The sequence below is a fragment of the Balaenoptera borealis genome (assembly GCF_965194805.1).
Source record: "Balaenoptera borealis genome assembly, chromosome: 19".
Taxonomy (NCBI): Eukaryota; Metazoa; Chordata; class Mammalia; order Artiodactyla; family Balaenopteridae; genus Balaenoptera; species Balaenoptera borealis.
The window spans coordinates 60,645,427-60,667,952 of record NC_138878.1 but is presented as its reverse complement, the minus strand read 5'-3'; the positions used below and the strand labels follow the sequence as shown (position 1 = coordinate 60,667,952).

General features: G+C 43.5%; 1 protein-coding gene across 1 annotated transcript in view; it reads right to left on the bottom strand.

Moving 5' to 3' along the window:
• Positions 1-22,526, bottom strand: part of SAE1 (SUMO1 activating enzyme subunit 1) — a 70,699-nt gene that overhangs the window by 20,872 nt on the left and 27,301 nt on the right. Inside the window, exon 6 of the mRNA XM_082370188.1 lies at positions 16,986-17,091. Coding sequence (XP_082226314.1) covers positions 16,986-17,091 — 106 coding nt within the window. The remainder of the gene's footprint in view (positions 1-16,985; positions 17,092-22,526) is intronic.

The following is a 22,526-nucleotide window of genomic DNA, read 5'->3' as shown; positions in this document are numbered from 1 at the left end:
TAATTATGTGTAAGCGGTCGCTGCCATGTTATTTATGTGTATTTCAAAAAATCTGGAAATAATCTCATATCCAATAACACGATGATTACATGAAACATGATAGATTGACAGAATGGAATATTATTCAGCTATTAAAATTATGTTTAAGCAGTTTTTAGTCACATTTTAAAATTTTAATAGCATTTAGGTTTAAAAAAAGGGGGGGCATAAATAACCTATATTCAGAATGAGCTCTCCTATGTAAAATAAAATAGAATGAATTAGGGCTTCCCTGATGGCACAGTGGTTAAGAATCTGCCTGCCAATGCAGGGGACACGGGTTCGAGCCCTGGTCCGGGAAGATCCCACACGCCGCGGAGCAACTAAGCCCGCGCACCACAACTACTGAGCCTGCACTCTAGAGCCCACGAGCCACAACTACTGAAGCCCACACGCCTAGAGCCCGTGCTCCGCAGCAAAAGAAGCCACCGCAGTGAGAAGCCCGTGCACCGCAACGAAGAGTAGCCCCTGCTCACCGCAACTAAAGAAAGCCCGCGTAGCAACAAAGACCCAACTCAGCCAAAAATCAATAAATAAATTAAAAAAAAGAAATGAAGTAGGTACAATTGTTACCATCCTCATTTTAGAGGTGGGAAACTGAGGCTCAGGATCACGATGGACTCCAAAGTCAGCACACTTCTAAGCAGAAAGAAGATAGAAGACAGGCTAGTTTAAAAAAAGAAAAGAAAAAAGAAAATCACTTCAAGTGACCTTAGTTTCCCACCTTAGAGTCCACCAGTTTGGAATAATGCAAACCACCCATTCAAACTCTAGTCTGACCAAATATTCTAGTTCTCCTCTTAAAAAAAAAAAAAAAAGTCTAATGATTCCCAAGCTTGACTCTCACCTTTAAAGTGGAACATTCGGGACTTCCCTGGTGGCACAGTGGTTAAGAATTCGCCTGCCAACGCAGGGGACACAGTTCTATCCCTGGTCTGGGAAGATCCCACATGCCACAAAGCATCTAAGCCCGCAAGCCACAACTACTGAGCCCGCGTGCCACAACTACTGAGCCCGCACGCCTAGAGCCCATGCTCCGCAACAAGAGAAGCCACCACAATGAGAAGCACAGGCACCTCAACAAAGTGTAGTCCCCGCTCGCCGCAACTAGAGAAAAGCCCGCGTGCAGCAACGAAGACCCAACGCAGCCAAAAATAAATAAATAAATTTATTTATTTAAATGAAAATAAAGTGGAACATCCTGAAAAGTCTGTAATTTACAAAGAGAACGGGACAAAAACATTCTAAAATGCAGAGGCAGATGATGTAGAGGCCAAGTATGGACATCGCTGGTCCCCTACTGCAAGGGCCCCTATCTACCAGCTTTGCCAGCCGCACCCTCCGCTTACAGAGCTATTCTGACAAAGCCCTTTCCATTCACACTCACCCTGCCTGGTCACAAGCAGCAGAGAGACAGGGTCTTTTCTCCAGGCCAGCACTTGAGTGGCACATGACCTTGACTGTGGGCATCTGCTGCTCTCTGCCAACCGCTCTTACCCAGGGAAGATGGCACAGGACATTCCCGTGACTGTTGTCTGACAGTCAGAGAAAAGATGTGAGGCTTTAAACAAGAATTGCAGCTGGGCTTGGGGCCCGAGAACAGCTCAAACATAGGCTACTGCGGGGGTGGGGGAGATGTGGGCCTGCAAAGAAGAAAACAAGGCAGCCTGCTGACAGTGTTGCCCATTATTACAATCTGGTCTCGGTGGGCCTCAGTTTCCCATCTGCAAAAGTGGAATAAGAGAATGTCACAGGGCTCTTGTGAGGTTCAGACTTGAAAAATGGACATAATGCTATTAGTACTAGTAAGGCTAATAATTAAAGTCTGACTGAGCGCTTTGAGAGACGGGGTATTGGGCAACGCTTAAACACTTACTAGGTTTGGTGACAAATGACTTAGCTTCTCCAAGACTCAATTTCCTCCTGTGAAAATGACATGATCATAGTAGATCTGCTCTCGCGAGGGTGCTGTGAAGACGTAATGTGATCACGATGGATACAAAGCACTTAATCAACAATTGCTAATGCACAAGATGTGCCCGGCCATCGTTTAATCCCTGTGACCCTACGTGGCAGACTTGGGGTCATGCCTCTTTTTCAGGTTGAGGCGTGGAGCATGAGCCTCACCACAGCTGGTTCTCTGACCAGACTCTACACCTGCTGACGGCGGTAAAGCCCAGAACTGCACTTATGGGTCACCTCTGCCCTTCCCCTCACCTCTCTTCTCTGCACGGCAGTGCCTTCTTCCTTTCTGAATGACTGTGGTCTGCGTTTTGTACCTCTGATAAGGCAGTGGCACCAGAAAAAAAAACAAACAAAAAAAGAAACACAACAAAACCCACTGCTTTTTTCTTCCTCCCACCCCACATATTATTTTTAAACATTTGTGGTTATGACAGCAGCAAATCAACAAGCACTCAGCTGACGCCCCATTATCGGAACCCATTTCCCTGTGGCTGTCTCTGCCTCAGCAGTTCTTGTCATTGCTGGACACCAAAACACCCGCTGGGGAACGCCAGGCCCAAGTGGCAATGGCTGGTTTGCAAAGGTTACAAGTTCTAAAATAAGAAGTTCCTTCTGAAGAGAACTGATCACCCAATCAAGCTGAGGTCTAGAGAGAAAGTCAATTAAAAAATCATAAAATTTCCCTGCGGTGAGCGCAGGGAAAATTGAGGAAGGAGGAATCAAACTAAGTTTTCTAACAGTAAAAAAGTTATAAAGTGTCCACCATTAAGAAATCTTGAGAGAGAATCCTTGCAGTGATGAGGAAGAATGAGGTACAAAATACTAGAAAGTTCTGGAAGAATACACAAGAAATGGCAGTTTCCTCTGAGGTATCTGAATATTTTACTAAGAAGATGTCTTACTTTTACAATTAAAAGAAGGAGAAAATAGGGCTATTTCTAAGGCTCTCCTATACATGGTCACTGGGAGGAGATTATCAACATCTCCCTCATTTCTATAAAAGAAAACAGAGGCCACAAGGCAAAGAGGCTTGCTCAAGGCCTGGCAGTATATGACAGAGTGGGACCGAAATGCCTTTCTTTCAAATCCAAAGCTGGAGACATCAAGGTTCTAGTGGCAGGAGAAAGTAGACATGAACTCCAAACTTGTTTGGCTAGATTTATGAACCAAGAACAATCAGCCATCTTAGAAAAGATTCGAATTCCTCCCTTGGAGGGCCCTAGGTCTGACTTTGCCAGCACCTAGGAGAGATAGGAGCTTCCAGACATTAATAAGCCCTTGTTCCCCGCACATGGGGAGTTAAAGGAAAGTGGAAGGGCTCCCCGATCCTTTGGATTTAGGCACAGTCCTACAGCCAGGTCTGGGGCTTTGAGGTACTGTGTGTCTTGTGGCACAGTAGGGAAAAGGCCAAAGGCCAACTATGCAAATTAGCACCACCTAGATGGCTTTACAGGGGCCTAAAATAAATGAATGAAGCCACAGGTTAAGAACAGGCAAGATTCTCCAAGCTTGGGACAGGTGGCCGCAGCAATCAATCAATCCACATTTAGCAAGGCCCTGCTCTGCATCAGGCCCAGTCAAGAGATGGTGAGCTGTGGTCCTTGCCCTCAAGTGACTCTGTTGTCCAGGGGATGGTATGGGATCACAGAGGAAGGAAACCCAACTCACATCAGGGGAGCTACATTCCTGGAGGTCACATCAGAGTGAGCAGTGAGGATAAGTGGGAAGGGACGAAGCAGGATATTCCAAGCAGAAGGAATAAAAACATGTAGAAGCGAGGGACTGACAGGTGTCTGGGGACAGCAATGTGAGCACAGGGTTCATGGAGGGCGGAAGGGAGTGGAAAGGAGAAAAGGAGGTCAGTGGGCCCCGGGTCTGGGATGCCAATCCAGGAAGTCTAAATGGTATCCTGAAGGCAAAAGAGAATCATGGAAGGGTTTTAGTTTTTAGACAGATCGGACTAGTGACTGAAAATGGATTAGAAGGAAGAGATCTGGGGACTTCCCTGGTGGCGCAGTGGTTAAGACTCTACGCTCCCAACGCAGGGGGCCCGGGTTCGCTTCCCAATCAGAGAACTAGATCCCACATGCATGCCACAACTAAGGAGTCGGCGAGCCTCAACTAAGGAGCCCACCTGCCACAACTAAGACCTGGTGCAACCAAATAAATAAATACTAAAAAAAAAAAAAAAAAAAAAAGAAGGAAGAGATCTGAAGGAGGAGGCTGGTAAAGGGCTAAGCCACCAATGAAGGCTGAGGTTGAGAGGCAGCCCCACGGGAGGACTCATGGTCATGTCTAGGCTGAACTCCAGTCCCAGCGAGCCCCATACAGAGTGCTTTCTGGGTGAAAGGAGAGGCCAGTCAAGTTCTTGAACTTGATGAATGCAGTGCAGAAGAGAAAATGGCAAATGCGTTAGAAGAGCTCCGCTGGTTTTCCAACACAGGCAGCATATTAAGAGCTCTGACAGCTCCTCTTTAATCCGCCCAACAACCAACCATGAGGCTCAGCAGGGGAAAGTGACTCGGAAGAGGCCACCCCTTCACCCTCCATACCCCTAGTACCGGCCCCAAGCCACCATTTGTATTTGTTCCTAGTAAGGTCCTGCTTGGCTCTACATGAAAGCTGAAGACGGGTTAAGTGTTTCTATGCAAATACACCCCCTACAGTCTGCCCAACACTACTGCCTGGAAGAGGAAATTCCTTTTGCAGAGCAAGGACCCTAAGTGGAGACCACCCCAGGCTGGCTCAGCAGGGAGGTGCTATTTACTATACTATCTCCTGCCTGAGCAGGAAGGCTTTCTGTTCTCAGTCACAGAGGTGTGCTGTTCCTCCCACAGCAGAGGTCTCCAGGCGCCCTTGAACATCTGGGGGAACGCTATGGCTCCTTTGCAGAGGAACTGTGCCTGTGGGGAGGTGATGAGGATGTGCTGTTACACGCGCCCTTCCTATGGGCCCAGCACTGACAGAGCCCTTTGCAGGTACTACTCACCAGCCGTCAATATCGGGATTTTTCCGGGGGCTGAGAATTGGGGTTTCTGGAGGTTGTTTTTGTTTTTCGTTATTTTAATTTTTATTTTGAAATAATTTTAGACTTAACAGAAAACCTGTATGCAGAATTCCTGCATAATTTCACCTAGTTCCCCAAATGCTAACATTCTACCACATTTGTCATTATTTCTTTATATCTATAAATACACATTTTTTTAACTGATTTGAAATTTGCCCCTGAATACTTCACTATGTATTTCCCCCAAACAAGAATATTCTCACAGGGGCTTCCCTGGCAGCGCAGTGGTTAAGAATCCGCCTGCCAATGCAGGGGACACGGGTTCGAGCCCTGGTCCAGGAAGATCCCACGTGCTGCGGAGCAACTAAGCCCAGGCGCCACAACTACTGAGCCTGAGCGCCTAGAGCCCGTGCTCCGCAACAAGAGGAGCCACGACAATGAGAAGCCCCCGCTCTCCACAACTAGAGAAAAGCCCACGCGTAGCAATGAAGACCCAACGCAGCCAAAAATAAATAAATAAAATAAATAAATTTATTAAAAAAAAAAAAAAAGAATATTCTCACAGAACCACAAAACAATGACCAAAACTGTGAAATTAACATGGATGGAGTACTACCATCTAATCTACAAACCTTTTTCAAATTTTACAAACTGTCCCACTGATGTCTTTGAGAGCAAAAGAAAAAAAAAAAAAAATCTCCTGCTCTCAGATCCAATCTGGGAGGTCTATGTTCCACTGAGCTATCATGTCTCTTCATTCTCCTTTAATCTGAAATGGAGTTCCTGGGTCCTTGAGGAGTACAGGCCATTTACTTTCTAGAGTCTTATTCAATCCAAGCGTGTCCGATGTTTCCTCATAATTAGGCTGAGATTACCCACTTTGGGCAGGGAACCAGAGCGGTGGCGTGTCTTGCTCAGTGCATCCTATCAGGACGCATGAGACCTACTGTCCTATTCTTGGAATGTTAACTGTGATCTCTCGGTTGAGGAACAATCTGCCAGGGTTCTCTAGTCTTTCTTTGCAACTAATTAAAACATATCTTGAGAAGACATCTACCCTGTTTCACAGTGAACTTTCTCATTAGTTTTAGCATCCATCAATAATTCTTAAAACAATTTTTACTACTATGATGATGGCCAAATACAGATTTTTGAAAATCTTCATCATTCCTGCTTTATTTATTGTTGTTATTCTGTAAAAAAAAAAAAAAAAAAAAAAAAGAACTTTCCCCTTTCCCTCATTCACTTATTCAATTATCAGTATAGACTCATGGGTTCTTGTTTTAGTCTATGGGTTACAATCTATTACTATCATTTATCTGATCCTCAAACTGTCCCAGATTTGACCAATAGGAGCCCTTTCAAGTTGACTCCTGTGACCTTCTGACATGACCCATCTTTCTTTGAGCACTTCCTTACTTTCAGGCACAGCAGGATGTTCCAAACTCACCTGTAAATTTCCTACCCCAGCCCCGGAATCAGCCATTTCTCCAAGGACTCCTGGATCCTTGGATATTAGCAATCATGATCTGGGCATGAAGTCTGTTCATTGCTACTAGAGTGTTTTTGTTCCTCAGCCCCCTCAACAGCCAGAGCTAGGAAGTACATACGTACGAATGTAAATACACGGACATACACACATCTATTTCTGTACCTACATCTAAAAAACCATGAGTTCATCCAGATGACTGCAATACCAATCCAACCCCACAGGGCTCCTTCTAGCCTTTCCCACCTTCCGTATTTACAGAAACTAACTAACTCCCTTTTCTGGCAATAAAAAAGTCCGAGTCTCATCATCCACAATATATTTGCCTATTTGCTCAATCCTAGAATAAGTAGTAAATAGTTTCAGAATTGCTAACCCACACCACTGTAAAAAACAAACCAACTTACTAGACTTCATATTTGTTTACAGTTTTTTTTTTAATCTGAGGGTACACAGTCAAAATTCTGTATTCAAGAGCTACATGGGGACTTCCCTGGTGGCGCAGTGGTTAAGAATCTGCCTGCCAATGCAGGGGACATGAGTTCGAGCCCTGGTCCAGGAAAATCACACATGCCGCAGAGCAACTAAGCCCTTGTGCCACAACTACTGAGCCTGCGCTCTAGAGCCCGCAAGCCACAACTACTGAGCCCTCATGCCACAACTACTGAAGCCCGCACGCCTAGAGCCTGTGCTCCGCAACAAGAGAAGCCACCACAATTAGAAGCACGCACACCACAACAAAGAGTAGCCCCTGCTTGCCGCAACTAGAGAAAGCCTACACACAGCAACAAAGACCCAACACAGCCAAAAATAAATAAATAAAAATAAATTTATTAATTAAAAAAAACACATTCAGTAATTTAAAAAAAAAACAGCTACATGGGTTATCTCCTTCTTACCCCTGCATCAGTCATGCCCTCATCTGAAATACAGTACTTAACACATTTAAAAAAACCCCACACATGAGTGAATCATGGCTTTGACACAGGACATGGGTTCCTTTTCTCCTTATGGCAGTGGTTTCCCTCTAATTGGCTGATCCTTCAGAAACCTGGGAGGTTTACAAAAATGCAGATTCCAGCCACTCCTAATTATTTTGATTCAGTAAATCTGAGCTAGAACCAGGGAATCTGTATTTTTCAAATGTTCCACGAGTGAGCCTGACATCCTCTTAGCTGGGAAACCACTGGCTGTAAGAATAAAAACCTAAAAAAAGCAAGGCCCTGATCTCATCTCTGATCGGCACCCACCAAGCTCCAGCCTCGTTGTGCCATGGTCTCTGCACCACTGGCCGCCTGCCAGCACTGCTTCTCTGCCGGCAACACTCTCACCTCCCTGTACCACCTGGCCAATACCTATTCTTTAAAATCCAGCTCAGATGTCTCCTCCTCTCTGAAGACTTCCCAACTCCCCAGACAGCCAGACCCTCAGTTCCCTGAGCTCCCATAACAGTTTGCTTTTGATGGTAGAATAATTCACACATATTGAAAAACAGACCAGCACAACACGACAGCTTTGTCAATAGCTCTCTGTTACAGCTCTCCTCACAAGGAGTAGAATTATTTGTGATTGAGTTTTGCATTGGCAAGGAGATGACTTCTTCTTCCCGTGATGATTCCCAGGCACGGGATCTGACACGTATCAGGTGCTCCAAAAATGGTCTAAGATTATTTTCAGCTTTAATTCTGTGGCTCAAACATGGACTAAGTACTTTTCCACGACTCGTCAGAACAGACTGAGAAAGTTAAGATTGCCAAGGATTCTCTGCTAAGTAGTTCACATCTTGAGATGAAGCCCATTTCTTCCTTGCTCTGGACTAAACCTGTGTGTTATTATTCATGCTGGAAAGTGAATGCTGTTTCCATACTAGACCCGATATTTTTAGCACTCCTGTTATGATAAACTCACAGTAACCTCAAAAAGAACAAATCAAAGTCAACTTTTTGCCACAGGAAACCAGCTCACACTTAATGTTTTGCAACATGCCATGGGAGAATAATAAAAAGATGAGACTTTTGGCTCACAGATGGTGAGGCCGACTCTCAAGATGGTGGAAAAATGCAGCAGGAAGCGTTCGGTCTGGCCACCATCTTATTAAGTAAACTGGAAAAACACTCAACACCCAAACAAGGCACACACATGCACATGGACAACACACGCACATGGACGGCAGGGCAGCTGCTTCACAATTCAGTTGAATGGGGCAGAAAGAACCATCTACGTGCGAGGGGCAGTCCAGGACCAAGGTGACACTGGGATCAAAATCCTGACAAGTGCTCGGGGAAGCAGGCAGGAAAGAGGAGCCTGCAGGGACACGAGTGGGCAGGCTGCTCTCTCTCTAGGGTGAAGAAATGACCAGAGAAGCAAACCAGTCACTCAGGCAAAAGCTATTTATCGAGCACCCATTTATTTATCGAGCACCTACTAAGTGTTCCATTAGGCAATGGTGAAACAAAGGTATTCTCGTGTGTATCACAGCCAAGCACCCTGACTTCATGAGGAATTCCTAAGGCGTCATCAGGTATATTAGTCACATTCCCAGAAAGTCTCTTGGGAACAAATTTCAAGGACTGAGAAAAACTGAAAACAACCTACATTTGATGAGACTGGTCACAAATGATAGTACACTCAAAGAAATACATTTTGCAGCCAACAAGACAAATGAGGTCACTCTATATATGCTCCAAGATCTTTTCCAAAGCAAACATGAAAACTAGAGTACTGCCTAAAAAAGTTGATCATTCAAGTTGGATATTCCCCAAGGCCATCCCACAGCCCGAAGTTATTGGGTTGGCCAAAAGGTTCGTTCGGTTTTTTTCTGTAAGATGGCTCTAGTAGCACTTAGTCGTCTTTAACTTCATTAGAAACAATTTTGTTAGATTGTATGTGACAGCTGTCATATCAGCGTGCATTTTTAAAAAGACTTATCAAAATTGGTGAATTTTTGTGTAGCCACTTTAATACTGAAGATGGAAGAAAAAAGCAACATTTTTGGCATATTATGCTTTATTATTTCAAAAAAGGTAAAAACGGAACTGAAATGCAAAAAAAGATTTGTGCAGTGTATGGAGAAGGTGCTGTGACTGATCAAACATGTCAAAAGTGTTTTGCGAAGTTTTGTGCTAGAGATTTTCTCACTGGACGTTGCTCCAGAGTCAGGTAGACTAGGTGAAGTGGATAGAGATCAAATTGAGACATTAATTGAGAACAATCAATGTTGTACCACACAGGAGACAGTTAACATACTCAAAATATCCAAATCAAGCGTTGAAAATCATTTGCACCAGCTTAGTTATGTTAATCGCTTTTATGTTTGAGTTCCACATTAAGTTAAGCGAAAATAACCTTCTTGACCGTATTTCCGCACGCGATTCTCTACTTAAATGTAATGAAAACGTTCTATTTTTAAAACAAATTGTGACGGGTGATAAAAAGTGGATACTGTACGGGCTTCCCTGGTGGCGCAGTGGTTAAGAATCTGCCTGCCAATGCAGGGGACACAGGTTCGAGCCCTGGTCCGGGAAGATCCCACATGCCGTGGAGCAGCTAAGTAAGCTCTTGCGCCACAACTACTGAGCCTGTGCTCTAGAGCCTGTTAGCCACAGCTGCTGAGCCTGTGTGCCACAACTACTGAAGCCCACATGCCTAGAGCCCACGTTCCACAACAGCAGAAGCCACTGCATTGAGAAGCACATGCACTGCAACGAAGAGCAGCCCCCGCTCGCCGCAACTGGAGGAAGCCCGCATGCAGCAACGAGGACCCAAAGCAGCCAAAAATAAATAAAATAAAATTAATTAATTAATAAAAAAAAAAGTGGATACTGTACAATAATGTGGAATGGAAGAGATCATGGGCCAGGCGAAATGAACCACCACCAACCACACCAAAGGTCTTCATCCAAAGAAGATGATGTTGTGTATATGGTGGGATCGGAAGGGAGTCCTCTATTATGAGCTCCTTCTGGAAAACCAAACGATTATTTCCAACAAGTACTGCTTCCAATTAGACCAATGAAAGCAGCACTCGACGAAAAGCATCCAGAATTAGTCAACAGAAAACGCATAATCTTCCATCAGGATAACACAAGACTGCATGTTTCTTTGATGGCCAGGCAAAAACTGTTAACAGCTTGGCTGGGAAGCTCTAATTCATCCGCCGTATTCACCAGACATTGTGCCTTTGGATTTCCATTTATTTCGGTCTTTACAAAATTCTCTTAATGGAAAAAATTTCAATTCCCTGGAAGACTGTAAAAGGCACCTGGAACAGTTCTTTGCTCAAAAAGATAAAAAGTTTTGGGAAGATGGAATTATGAAGTTGCCTGAAAAATGGCAGAAGGTAGTGGAACAAAAGGGTGAATACATTGTTCAATAAAGTTCTTGGTGAAAATGAAAAATGTGTCTTTTATTTTTACTTAAAAACCAAAGGTACTTTTTGGCCAACCCAGTAGAATGTTACCAATGTTTGACTTGAATAACAAAATCAAGGCCACTTTTTAAATTATATCAATTTCAGGTAGGAGCTGGGACCTGCGCTCAACTCTGGTAGTCCCCAAAGCCCGTCTTTTTCCCTGACACAAGACTGCCCACTACTCTACTTGGACTACACTTCCACTGCTATGGCTGACCATCAAAACTGGCTGGGCAAAACTACAGTTAGACCTTAGGACAAACTGGAGGACATTTTGTTCAAATTCACGAAATAATTTCTAGAAATTTTAAAAAGAAATACACTTAAAATGAGTAAATTTTCTGGCATAAATCGCACCTCAGTCAAGTTGTCAAAAGTGCAAAAATTAAAAATACAGAAACACAAGACACAAGGAGGAACTTTTATTTTATTAGAGCCACTGACTACCTAGAACGAGAAGAGGTTTTAGAAACAGGCAGGCTAACTCAGTCCTAACACCTCACAGGTGAGGAAACAAAAGCCTAGCGCCAAACTGACTTACCTAACCAAAGTCGCAAAGACAGTTGACGGCAAGTATACTTGGCAAAAGGCAACTTCACGCGTTGGAAGCTACTATGCTCTCCTAGATAACCAGTGAAGTCAAATTACAGGAGGATCTCACAGCTAGTTATATGAATGGCCCCACAGCAAGTCAAAAGAAGTATTTCTGAATATAAGAATAAGGTGATACCATACACAAAAATAATCTCAAAATGGATTAGAGACCTAAATGTAAGACTGGACACTATAAAACTCTTAGAGGAAAACATAGGAAGAACACTCTTTGACATAAATCACAGCAAGATCTTTTTTGATCCACCTCCTAGAGTAATGGAAATAAAAACGAAAATAAACAAATGGGACCTCATGAAACTTAAAAGCTTTTGCACAGCAAAGGAAACCATAAACAAGACGAAAAGACAACCCTCAGAATGGGAGAAAATATTTGCAAACAAATCAACAGACAAAGGATTAATCTCCAAAATATATAAACAGCTCATGCAGCTCAATATTAAAGAGACAAACAACCCAATCCAAAAATGGGCAGAAGACCTAAATAGACATTTCTCCAAAGAAGACATACAGATGGCCAAGAAGCACATGAAAAGCTGCTCAACATCACTAATTATTAGAGAAATGCAAATCAAAACTACAATGGGGTATCACCTCTCACCAGTTAGAATGGGCATCATCAGAAAATCTACAAACAACAAATGCTGGAGAGGGTGTGGAGAAAAGGGAACCCTCTTGCACTGTTGGTGGGAATGTAAATTGATACTGCCACTATGGAGAACAGTATGGAGGTTCCTTAAAAAACAAAAAATAGAATTACCATATGATCCAGCAATCCCACTACTGGGCATATACCCAGAGAAAACCATAATTCAAAAAGACGCATGCACCCCAATGTTCACTGCAGCACTATTTACAATAGCCAGGTCATGGAAGCAACCTAAATGCCCATCGACAGACGAATGGATAAAGAAGTTGTGGTACATATATACAATGGACTATTACTCAGCCATAAAAAGGAACGAAACTGGGTCATTTGTTGAGACGTGGATGGATCTAGAGACTGTCATACAGAGTGAAGTAAGTCAGAAAGAGAAAAACAAATATCGTATATTAACGCATGTATGTGGAACCTAGAAAAATCATACAGATGAACTGGTTTGCAGGGCAGAAATTGAGACACAGATGTAGAGAACAAACGTATGGACACCAAGGAGGGAAAGCCGTGGGGGGGTGGGGATGGTGGTGTGATGAATTGGGCGATTGGGATTGACACGTATACACTGATGTGTATAAAATTAATGACTAATAAGAACCTGCTGTATAAAAAAATAAATAAAATAAAATTCAAACATTAAAAAAAAAAAAGAAGAAGGTGATATGCTCAGAAAGTCAGCTTAATACTTACAAGCTGAATTCTGGCAGAAGTCTAAGCTGCCGGCAGGACCCAGGGAAAGAGATCACGAGAGCCATTTCCCTCTACTTCCAGAAGCTTAGTCCAGTCCCTAGTCAAAGGAGTTAATCAAATATACACCAGGAGAAAAACTCCCAGACCGCAAAGCAGGCCCTCATGCTCATTGCATTTGGAACACTCCTTATACTTCCAGTTGCAGCACCTCTGGAAAGACACACAGAGCTCAGAACGACCCAAGAGGGCAAAAAGAATATCATCAGGAATATGCATATGACGCCACGCAAGAAAAGTTAGGACATGTCATCTGCTACAAACAGAAAAGCCCAGGAAAGGCTATGCTGGATATCCAAAAAACTCAGGAAGAACACTGGGGATGGTGTAAAAAGAACTAGATCCTGGAAGAATCAGGAGACTTGGGGTTTAGACCTAGGCCATGGGGAGTCACTTCCCTTCTAGGCCTCATTCTTATAAGGAGAGAGTTAGCTTAATTTGTATTTGTATGCCAAATCAGAGAGGGAACTGCAGGCAGTGCTGTTTAAAGGATCCCAAGGCTATGAGAAAAGTGGCCAGCCAATGATGAGGCCTTATTAGCCACGTCTGCCACAGGTGAGGGATGGAGGGGAGAGTGGGAAGAGCCCAGCTGCCAGCCTTGGTCTAGACGGTATGATATGTGGGGCTGCCTCCTTTTATAGCTACTTTATTTATTTATTTTATTTTATTTTTGGCTGTGTTGGGTCTTCGGTTCATGCGAGGGCTTTCTCTAGTTGAGGCAAGTGGGGGCCACTCTTCATCGCGGTGCAGGGACCGCTCTTCATCGCGGTGCGCGGGCCTTTCACTATCGCGGCCCCTCCCGTCGCGGGGCACAGGCTCCAGACGCGCAGGCTCAGTAGTTGTGGCTCACGGGCCCAGCTGCTCCGTGGCATGTGGGATCTTCCCAGACCAGGGCTCGAACCCGTGTCCCCTGCATTAGCAGGCAGATTCTCAACCACTGCGCCACCAGGGAAGCCCCTGCCTCCTTTTAAAATTCTCTATTACAGGGACACTTCCCTGGTGGTGCAGTGGTTAAGAATTCACCTGTCAACGCAAGGGACACGGGTTCGATCCCTGGTCCGGGAAGATCCCACATGCCACGGAGCAACTAAGCCCGTGCACCACAACTACTGAGCCTGCGCACCTAGAGCCTGTGCTCTGCAACGAGAGAAGCCACTGCAATGAGAAGCCTGTGCACCACAACGAAGAGTAGCCCCCACTCGCCACAACTAGAGAAAGCCCGCGCGTAGCAATGAAGACCCAATGCAGCCAAAAATAAATTAAATAAATAAATAAATTTATATATATATTAAAAAAAGTCTGCAAAAAAAATAAAAAGAAAAAGAAAATAAAATTCTCTATTACAAAACTATACACATAAAAATGGTTAAGATGGTAAACTTTATGGTATGTGGTTTTTACCATAACAAAGAAATAGTCATAATTAATGACTATTAATTATGAACAGTTTTTTTTTTAATTAATTTTTACTGGAGTATAGTTGCTTTATGAACATAGTTTCAATCACCAAATCCAAAGCCCTGGAACTTGAAACTAAAAAGACAATTAGTACCATTTAGAAAGAGAAGTAAACCATTGTAAAGCAATTATACTCCAATAAAAACGTTAAAAAAAAATTGAAAAATTAAAAAAAATAAATAAAAAAGAAAAGAGAAGTAAACATATGGAGTATATTATCCAACAAAGTGTCACAGGCAAAAAACTAAAATCCAATAGGATTGCTGCTATGATAATACTTACTCAAGTATGGAATTAAGGGTAAATTGAGGGACTTCCCTGGTGGCGCAGTGGTTAGGAATCCGCCTGCCAATGCAGGGAACACGGGTTTAAGCCCTCCTCTGAGACGATCCCACATGCCGCGGAGCAACTAAGCCCACGCGCCACAACTACCGATTCTGCGCTCTAGAACCTGCAAGCCACAACTACTGAGCCTGCGTGTTGCAACTACTGAAGCCCGTGTGCCTAGAGCCCGTGCTCCGCAACAAGAGAAGCCACTGCAATGAGAAGCCCGTGCACCGTAATGAAGAGCAGCCCCCATTCACCGCAACTAGAGAAAGCCCGCATGCAGCAACGAAGACCCAACGCAGCCAAAAAAATTTTTTTAAATAAATAAATTTTTTTTAAAAAGGGTAAATTGAGTCAATCCTAAAATTCTACTTGACACAGTTGCGAAGTACCTCCCATCTCCAAGCACATAACTGGATTAGGTCTCTAGGACTTGCTGCGTGCTAAGCCCCTTGCGTGTGTGTCATGCAAGCCTCACAAAAGCCCTCTGAGGCAAGCGCTATTAACACCCCCACGGTCAGAGGGGAATCTGAGGGAGCCTCAGGGAATTTAAGTCTGTGGCTCAACATCACTCACCTAAGAAAATGACAGAGCCAGGACTGAAAGGCAGGTCTGTTTTGATTCCAGAGCACTAGTTCTGAACTGTGTACCACTGCCTGCCATCTGGGTCACAATATTAAAGCTCCTGCTTCTGCCTCACGACCTGTCTACTCCCCAGCCCCTTGTAACTTCTGATAGCGATGGTCAGCAGAATCTATCTGGATTCAATAAACATTTTCCCCCACACTGTCTCCAGGCCATTAGTTTTGCCTCCCCATCTCAATGATGGGCTCCTGAGGGCAGGGGTGGCCACACGCCTGTGTCTTCATCAATCTATACCTTTTAAAACGCCTATAAGTGGGGGTACAGCAGCTACTTCATGTGAATGTGGTGAGGATCCAACGAGGTAATACCCACAGAGCACTGAGAATGGAGCCCGGATGCTTTCATTACCTGGTACCTCTCACAGTATTTAATTAATTAGACTTCAAAGACCTGGGCTGCTCTTTTGCCATCTGCATTCTGTGTCCTCAGGCAAAACATGAGCCTCTCTGGGACTCTGTCTCTTCATCCCAAGAAACCGAACTGGGGATAATTCCCACCTTGTCCACCTCATAAGGGAGCTGTGATGATGAGATGGACAAGAAAATACTCTGGAAACTGCAAAGGGTCAGATCAGGGTTTCTCAACCTCAGCGCTATCGACACTGGCAGCCAGATAACTCTTTGTCATGGGGGGGCTGTCCTGTGCCATGTGTCATAGGATATTAAACAACATCCCTGCCCTCTCCCCATCCCACCCCAGTCATAACAACCAAAAATGTCTCCAGACACTGCCAGTGTTCCCTGGAGGACAAGACTGCCCCTGGCTGAGAACCGCCAGGTTATGGTAAACTCAAATACTGGTTGACTCCTTTTATAAGCAGCAGTTAGAAATGCTCAGGCTATACCCCAAACCTTTCCATATTAATAGCTGTTTACTGAGGGCTTTCTATGTGCCAACATGGGGGGGGGGGAGAAGCTGGGAAGCACATCCCCAAAAGTACAAAAATGTCGAGGTGACTTCTTTTGCTTTTTTTCTGGTATTTTCTATAACAAATATGGATTATTTTTACACTTATTAACAAACCGATGTTATTTATACACTTACTTGGCTTACTGTGAGAACACGAGCAACCTTAATCTCTCTGTGCCTCAGTCTCCTTGTCTGTGAAGTAGGGATAGTAATAGCATCAACTCCCAATGGCTCTGGCTAGTAAGCACTCAATGTTTATGATTATTATAAAAATAATATTAAAAAATAAAAGTGCCAGGCACAAGAACACTGAGACGGCAACCAATACCTAGCTAATGCTTCCTGAACACCAGCAATGATGGTGAGAGTGGGGGAAAAGACTTCAGGAGAGGAAGACTGGTTTTAAGGCCCAGGAAGAACTCTGAAGAGGGAAAGCAGTGATGAAAAGAGCTTGATATCTGGCACTGTTATCTCAGGCTCAACTTTAGAGGGCAGTTCACTTCAACAAATAATAAAAAAAGCAAAAATCGTTAAGAAACCAGAGCTCGGTGATAGGCCTCCTCTCCATTCACTCTGTTGTTCTAAGTGGCCACTGAGAACCAGCTAAGGGGGAACTCCACGCACGGCAAACCTCAAGAAATCTTCTGGCCTCGGCAGCCACATGTGCAGAAATCAAAGCACAGATGGCTCGCTGGGAAGCTCTGCTTCCAGCCCTCACCTTGAAGGAGAAAGTAATCCGGAGTCGTGCGCTTGAGAGCTGCCTTTGCTCTATCACCGCTCCAGTCCACTTCCAGCGCTTCTTTGATGGAGCAGAAGACCACCTTCTGTTGAAAAAAGACAAAACTGCTTAGGGATAAAATATGTTGGCTTTAAATCACAAGGCAGTAACTCTTCACCATTTCTAGGAGAAATGTCATTCTATAAGGTTTACTGTTCATTAAAAGAAGCTGAGGCCCACTCAAATCCAATAAGTGTTTATTGAGCACTTACTGTGTGTTCCTCTGGGCACTGGGGACACAGAAATCAATGATATGTACTCCCTGCACTGAAGAAAGACAGAGCAAAGCTAAAGACCTAGTTCCAACAAGAAATTACACTGAGAATCTGGGGAGCCAGGTTTCTCACTGTCAGAGAAGAAGAGAATTAGGAATATGGAAAAGGAGAAAAGTAGAATGAAGCCTGTGGTGAGAGTTATTGGCATGAACTCGTTTTCTATATATATAGGCAGATAAAGAAATAAATGTAGATGCAAGTGTGTGTATGTGTACACATACAAATATTTCCCTGCTGTGTCCACTGAGAAGGTCTAAAAGCAATGATACTCTGATAGCAATGAGCACATCTAACACCCAGATTTTGGTTTCTAATCACCACTACGAGAAACATTTCTCCTTGGAGATATGACTGATTTCAAAACTGGGGCAGCAGGAACACAAGAAGAGCCTGAAACAAGGAAAGTCCTCAAAGAATGATGGGCCATGTCAAGAGGTAATAGGAGCCAGCTTAAAGAAGCTTCCACTGGTCGAATTTGAGGATAAATATACTAAAACAATTTGAGGATAAAAATAGATTATATTACTTTAAGTAAACTATAATCCATTAGTCCACAGACCTAAAATTAACTAATTAATAAAGTTTGATAGGAATGGGGTATTTACATATTTTCAAAATACTCCTCCACAGAATACCTATTAGTCACACAGGGAAAAAAACTGTTTTCAAAGGAGCATTCTGGCAAACAATCTTACTCAAATGATCAAAGTTAACATTACCAGTAAAGGGGCATGTGAGAACCATGCACCAGACCACAGGATGCAATGAGAAGCATCCACGTCGTGATATTTTTGCCAAAGATGTGTAGCCTAGAGTCTAATCACGAGGGAACATCAGATGAACCTAAACTAAGGGACATTTTACAAAATAACTGGCTTGCAACCTTCAGGTGTCATGAAAATCTAGATGCACACATGATTCTGAACTGGATCCTTTTGCTGTTAAGGACATGATTGGAACAACTAGTAAAACCTGAATGGGGTCTGAGGATTAGATGGCAGCGACGTACCCATGTGTATTTCCTGATTTTGAGGGTTGGTTTCTGATTAAGGAGAATGCCTTGTTTGAGAAAATACAGACTGAAATATTTGGGAGTAAGGTGGTAGCACCTTACTCTCAAATTTTTGTCAGTACTAGCTACTTTTACCAAGTTTAAGATGGTATATGTGTGTAAGTGTATAAATAATTTCAAACTTACAGAGCTGTGCGTCTTTCTTCCTGTCTTCTCTACACACACACACACACACAGACACACACACATCAGATATTTTAAAAATAAAAGAGAAAAAAGACAACAAAGGTACAATTTAGCAGGCTAAGTGAACCAAGATCTATCAGCTACCAGGCAGCTTGCTGAAGACCATAACGGATTTGAAAGATGAAAGTTCAAATTGCTGGTGAAGATAAAACAGTCGTGGTTTTCAAGGTGGCTTTCTGCCTCCCCATAATCACTCCTTTGGGGTCTGGATCCATTGTAAAAGCTAGCATACAAGATGTTTGTATTGCCCTCAAACCTTTTGGTCAATGGGTCTGTTTGACCTTAACAGATAAGTCACGTAGTTAGCGGAGTGACATTTAGTGCCTGATACAGACTTGCCAGACCCTTCTTAGCAAGGCTTACAATGCAGATCAAGCCATCAGCAGTATGGTCTGGAAATGCCATCACAATAAGAAAACAGTCTTAACCAGGCTTCAGAAACTACCAAGACCTTAATTCAGAATTTTTGTAGTTTGTCTGGCAAAGACCAATGCTAAGCATCCACTGATTCGTTAGGCCATTATATGACAAATGAAGGGAAAAAAAGTTGTTTTTACAGTCTTAGTCCCAGGCAGGCCCACCTCTAACACTTTCAGGGCCTGAGGGTAAGAATACAAATGAAAACCCATGTCTACATATTTAGTTATAAATCACACTAATAAGTTATTAAGTATATTATATTCTCCTGCATTGACAAATAAACCTTCTTCATAACCACCTGGAAGACCAGGTTCAAATTTGGAATTCTCACAATCCTTGGGAGTACTGTGCCAGAACGAGATACCCTGGGAAGGCCATACCCACACCCTTTCCTCGCTCTGGCTCTGACCCAAAATGCAAGGGGCTTTGCACTTAACTTGGCAAAAGGCTTTGCCCATCCTTCCCCCCCAAAACATCCACCCCTCAGGCCTAGGCATGCAGACATTGTGGCAAGGTCTGTACTCCAGAGGCAGATCAGGGAAGGAAGCCCACAAAAGCCCGGGAAGTAGCCTGGGGTTATCTGGGCAGGAGATTCCAGGGGTCCAGGTATCCAGAATGTGGTCTAGAACTGGAGGAAGGCTACAAGATCCAGGCAGATGCATCTCCTTCATCCCATGGGATCCTTACCCTGCGAGGGGAATAGCTGGAGGAAGGCCAGAGTGGGACCTTCTATAGCACCAGGGCCAAGGATAGAGGCCCTTTTCCCTCCTCAACTCTAAGGGCAGAATTAGACTCAGTTCTGCCACTAACTTGTGACCTTAGGCAAATGAATTAACCTCTCTTGGGCCTGTCTGTGGCTGACAACTTTTAGAGAAGTTTCCTGGTATCTGAGGAGGAGGCCCCCTGTGGCCTTGTCTTTAATGTGTACCAGTCCTCCAGCCACAGGTGACAAAGCCAGGGGTGGACACATGACCCAAGCCAGACCCATCAGGTTGTTTCTCCTGGGAATCGAGAGTATGAAAGTTGGAAATGGAGACACATTAACGTCAGAGCTCTAAAGAGAAAGGCCAAATTCCGGCTGCCTCCGAGGCTCCCCAGCTGCCCTGGTCTTTCCCCTTCTCAGATCACAGGAGCTACTCCATGCTTCTTGTGCTACTCCAGCCTGCCTTCAATTAACGCCCCCTTTTCTGGTTCAAGGTACCCAAAATCTACTATCATGGCTCATAACTATTAAAAATAAAACAAAACTTAACCAAGCTGCCTAATCTGTAGTAGCACAGATGCAAAAGGTGGTGCTTGCCTTACCGACCTCACTGGCATTGAGTTTACAAAGAGAAAAGCCCGCTCGACGGTGCTTTCAAGGAATGAAGAGCCTTTCAGACGAAGCAGCCGGCAGCGCCTGCCAGGCAGTAGCAACCACCACCCCCCTGGATGAAGGTAACTTTCACACCTCGCTCATCCCTCCCGCTCCTCCATGCCCTTGGCTCATGGATCCCTCTGCCTTGAATGCCTAACCCACTCCCCTCCACTGTCCATTTTCTCCCCTGACGATTCTGGGCCTTGAGGATTTCAATCTGAGAGTCTAGTTAAGACTAATAATGAGCTCCCTCACACCGTTAACGGATCCCCTCTCCTCAGATGGGTAGCAGCTTCCTGAGGCAGGGACCACAGTGAAAGGCACAGCATTGAATGGACTAGATTTTCAGTAAATACCCTTGAGCTGATAGGACCTACCTGCTTTTCATTTGCCGAAAAGCCCAACAATAAATATAAAGATGAATTCTCCACACAGTCTATCAGCTATCAAATTAAGGGGTTGTGCTGGGCCATTTAGAACAGTGGGAGACTGCAATAACCTCTATGCAATAGGAAACTGGCTCAATAGATCATGGCAAGGCAAAAAGGGGAAGACCGACACATACAGCCATTTAAAATCATGTGCTCCAATTGTACACCAACCATATGTCAATAAAAAATAAAAAGAATAGAATAGAATCATGCTCTCCAAAGTAAAGATTTGAGGAGTGCTTATGAAAATATATGAAGTGAAGAAAGGAAAAGACAATACACATATATGTCACATATTACATTAGCTCATTATACATGTCTTGCATGTACTGATATATATTAATTAGTGCTCTAATTTATTATGTACATGCATAAAAGGAATACTGACATCACTGGGTAACAGGGTTCACATTTTCTCAACTTTTTCTGTATTTTCCACACTTGGGACTTGTGAACCTACTTTACTTTTTATATCAGGCTGAACATCTATTAACAAGTGATACAGATCTGGATGTAAAGCTGAATGTAAATCAGAATTGAAACAACTTTCAAACTACAGATTTCTAGGTCTAATTTCCACAACTACTCATGGGAGACTATAGTTTTCAAAAGCATTTTAACAACTGACAACCACAACCCGAGACAGTTTTCACACTCTGCAGAGTGGCAAAAGAGCCTGAAGTTACCAAATGTTACTGTTACATGCTGCTGGGTTTGGAATGTAAATTGAGGAAACTACTTGAGAGTTATTTTTCGGGGTCTGGTAAAGTTGAAGATGTGCACATCCTAAATCTCCTATATCCTAGAGAAATCACACACTTACCCAAGGAGATTATCTACCCCCACACACACACAAACACACACACACACAATGACTGCAGCACAATTTGTAAGAGCAAAAACTTATATACCTAAATGCCCATTAATAGGAGAATAAATAAATAGTAATGTTTTCACACAACAAATACTCTATGGTCAAAACAAAAACAAAACAAACAAACAAAAAAAACTGCAGTGCTTGCTATCCAAGAGAACTTGCAACGATGACAAGAACATTCTGCATGTTGGTGCTTTGCAATATGGATGCCACCAGCCGCTTGTGGTTACTGAGCATGTGAAATGTGGCTGGTGAGACTGAAGAACTGAATTTTTAATTTAATTTAAATTTCATTAATTTTAATTTAAATAGCCACATGCGGACGGTGGCTACCATAATGGACAGCGAAGCCCCAGAACCACACACAAACACAGATGGCCTCACAAACATAAAGCTGCTCTTAAAAAGCACATGGCAGCATACATAAAATGCAAAACCAATTTTTAAGAAGTTAAAAAGCATACCAAACAATTCTATATTACTTGGAAAAACAAACATGTGCAGTAAGAAGAAATGCCCAGAATAAGAACCACAACTGAGGACAGTGGTTACTCATGCTGGCGAGCGATAACCAGGGGGCCTCGATCACATCAGTAAAGTCTTATGCTTTAAACTGGGTGGTGGGTACACGGTGGTTAGCTCTATCGTTCTTAATTTCATTTTTAATTTATACCTACAACACCACCTAATAAGCTTTATTCCATTGTTTAGATTTACAAACACATGACAAAACACCATGCCAAGCAGGGCTATATCCACCCCTTCTGGATACCTTATTAAATCCACACAAATGTACCAGCAGCCCTGAGAAGACAGAGAAAGAACACCCAGATTGGTACAACAGTACTGGGAACGTTTTGGTT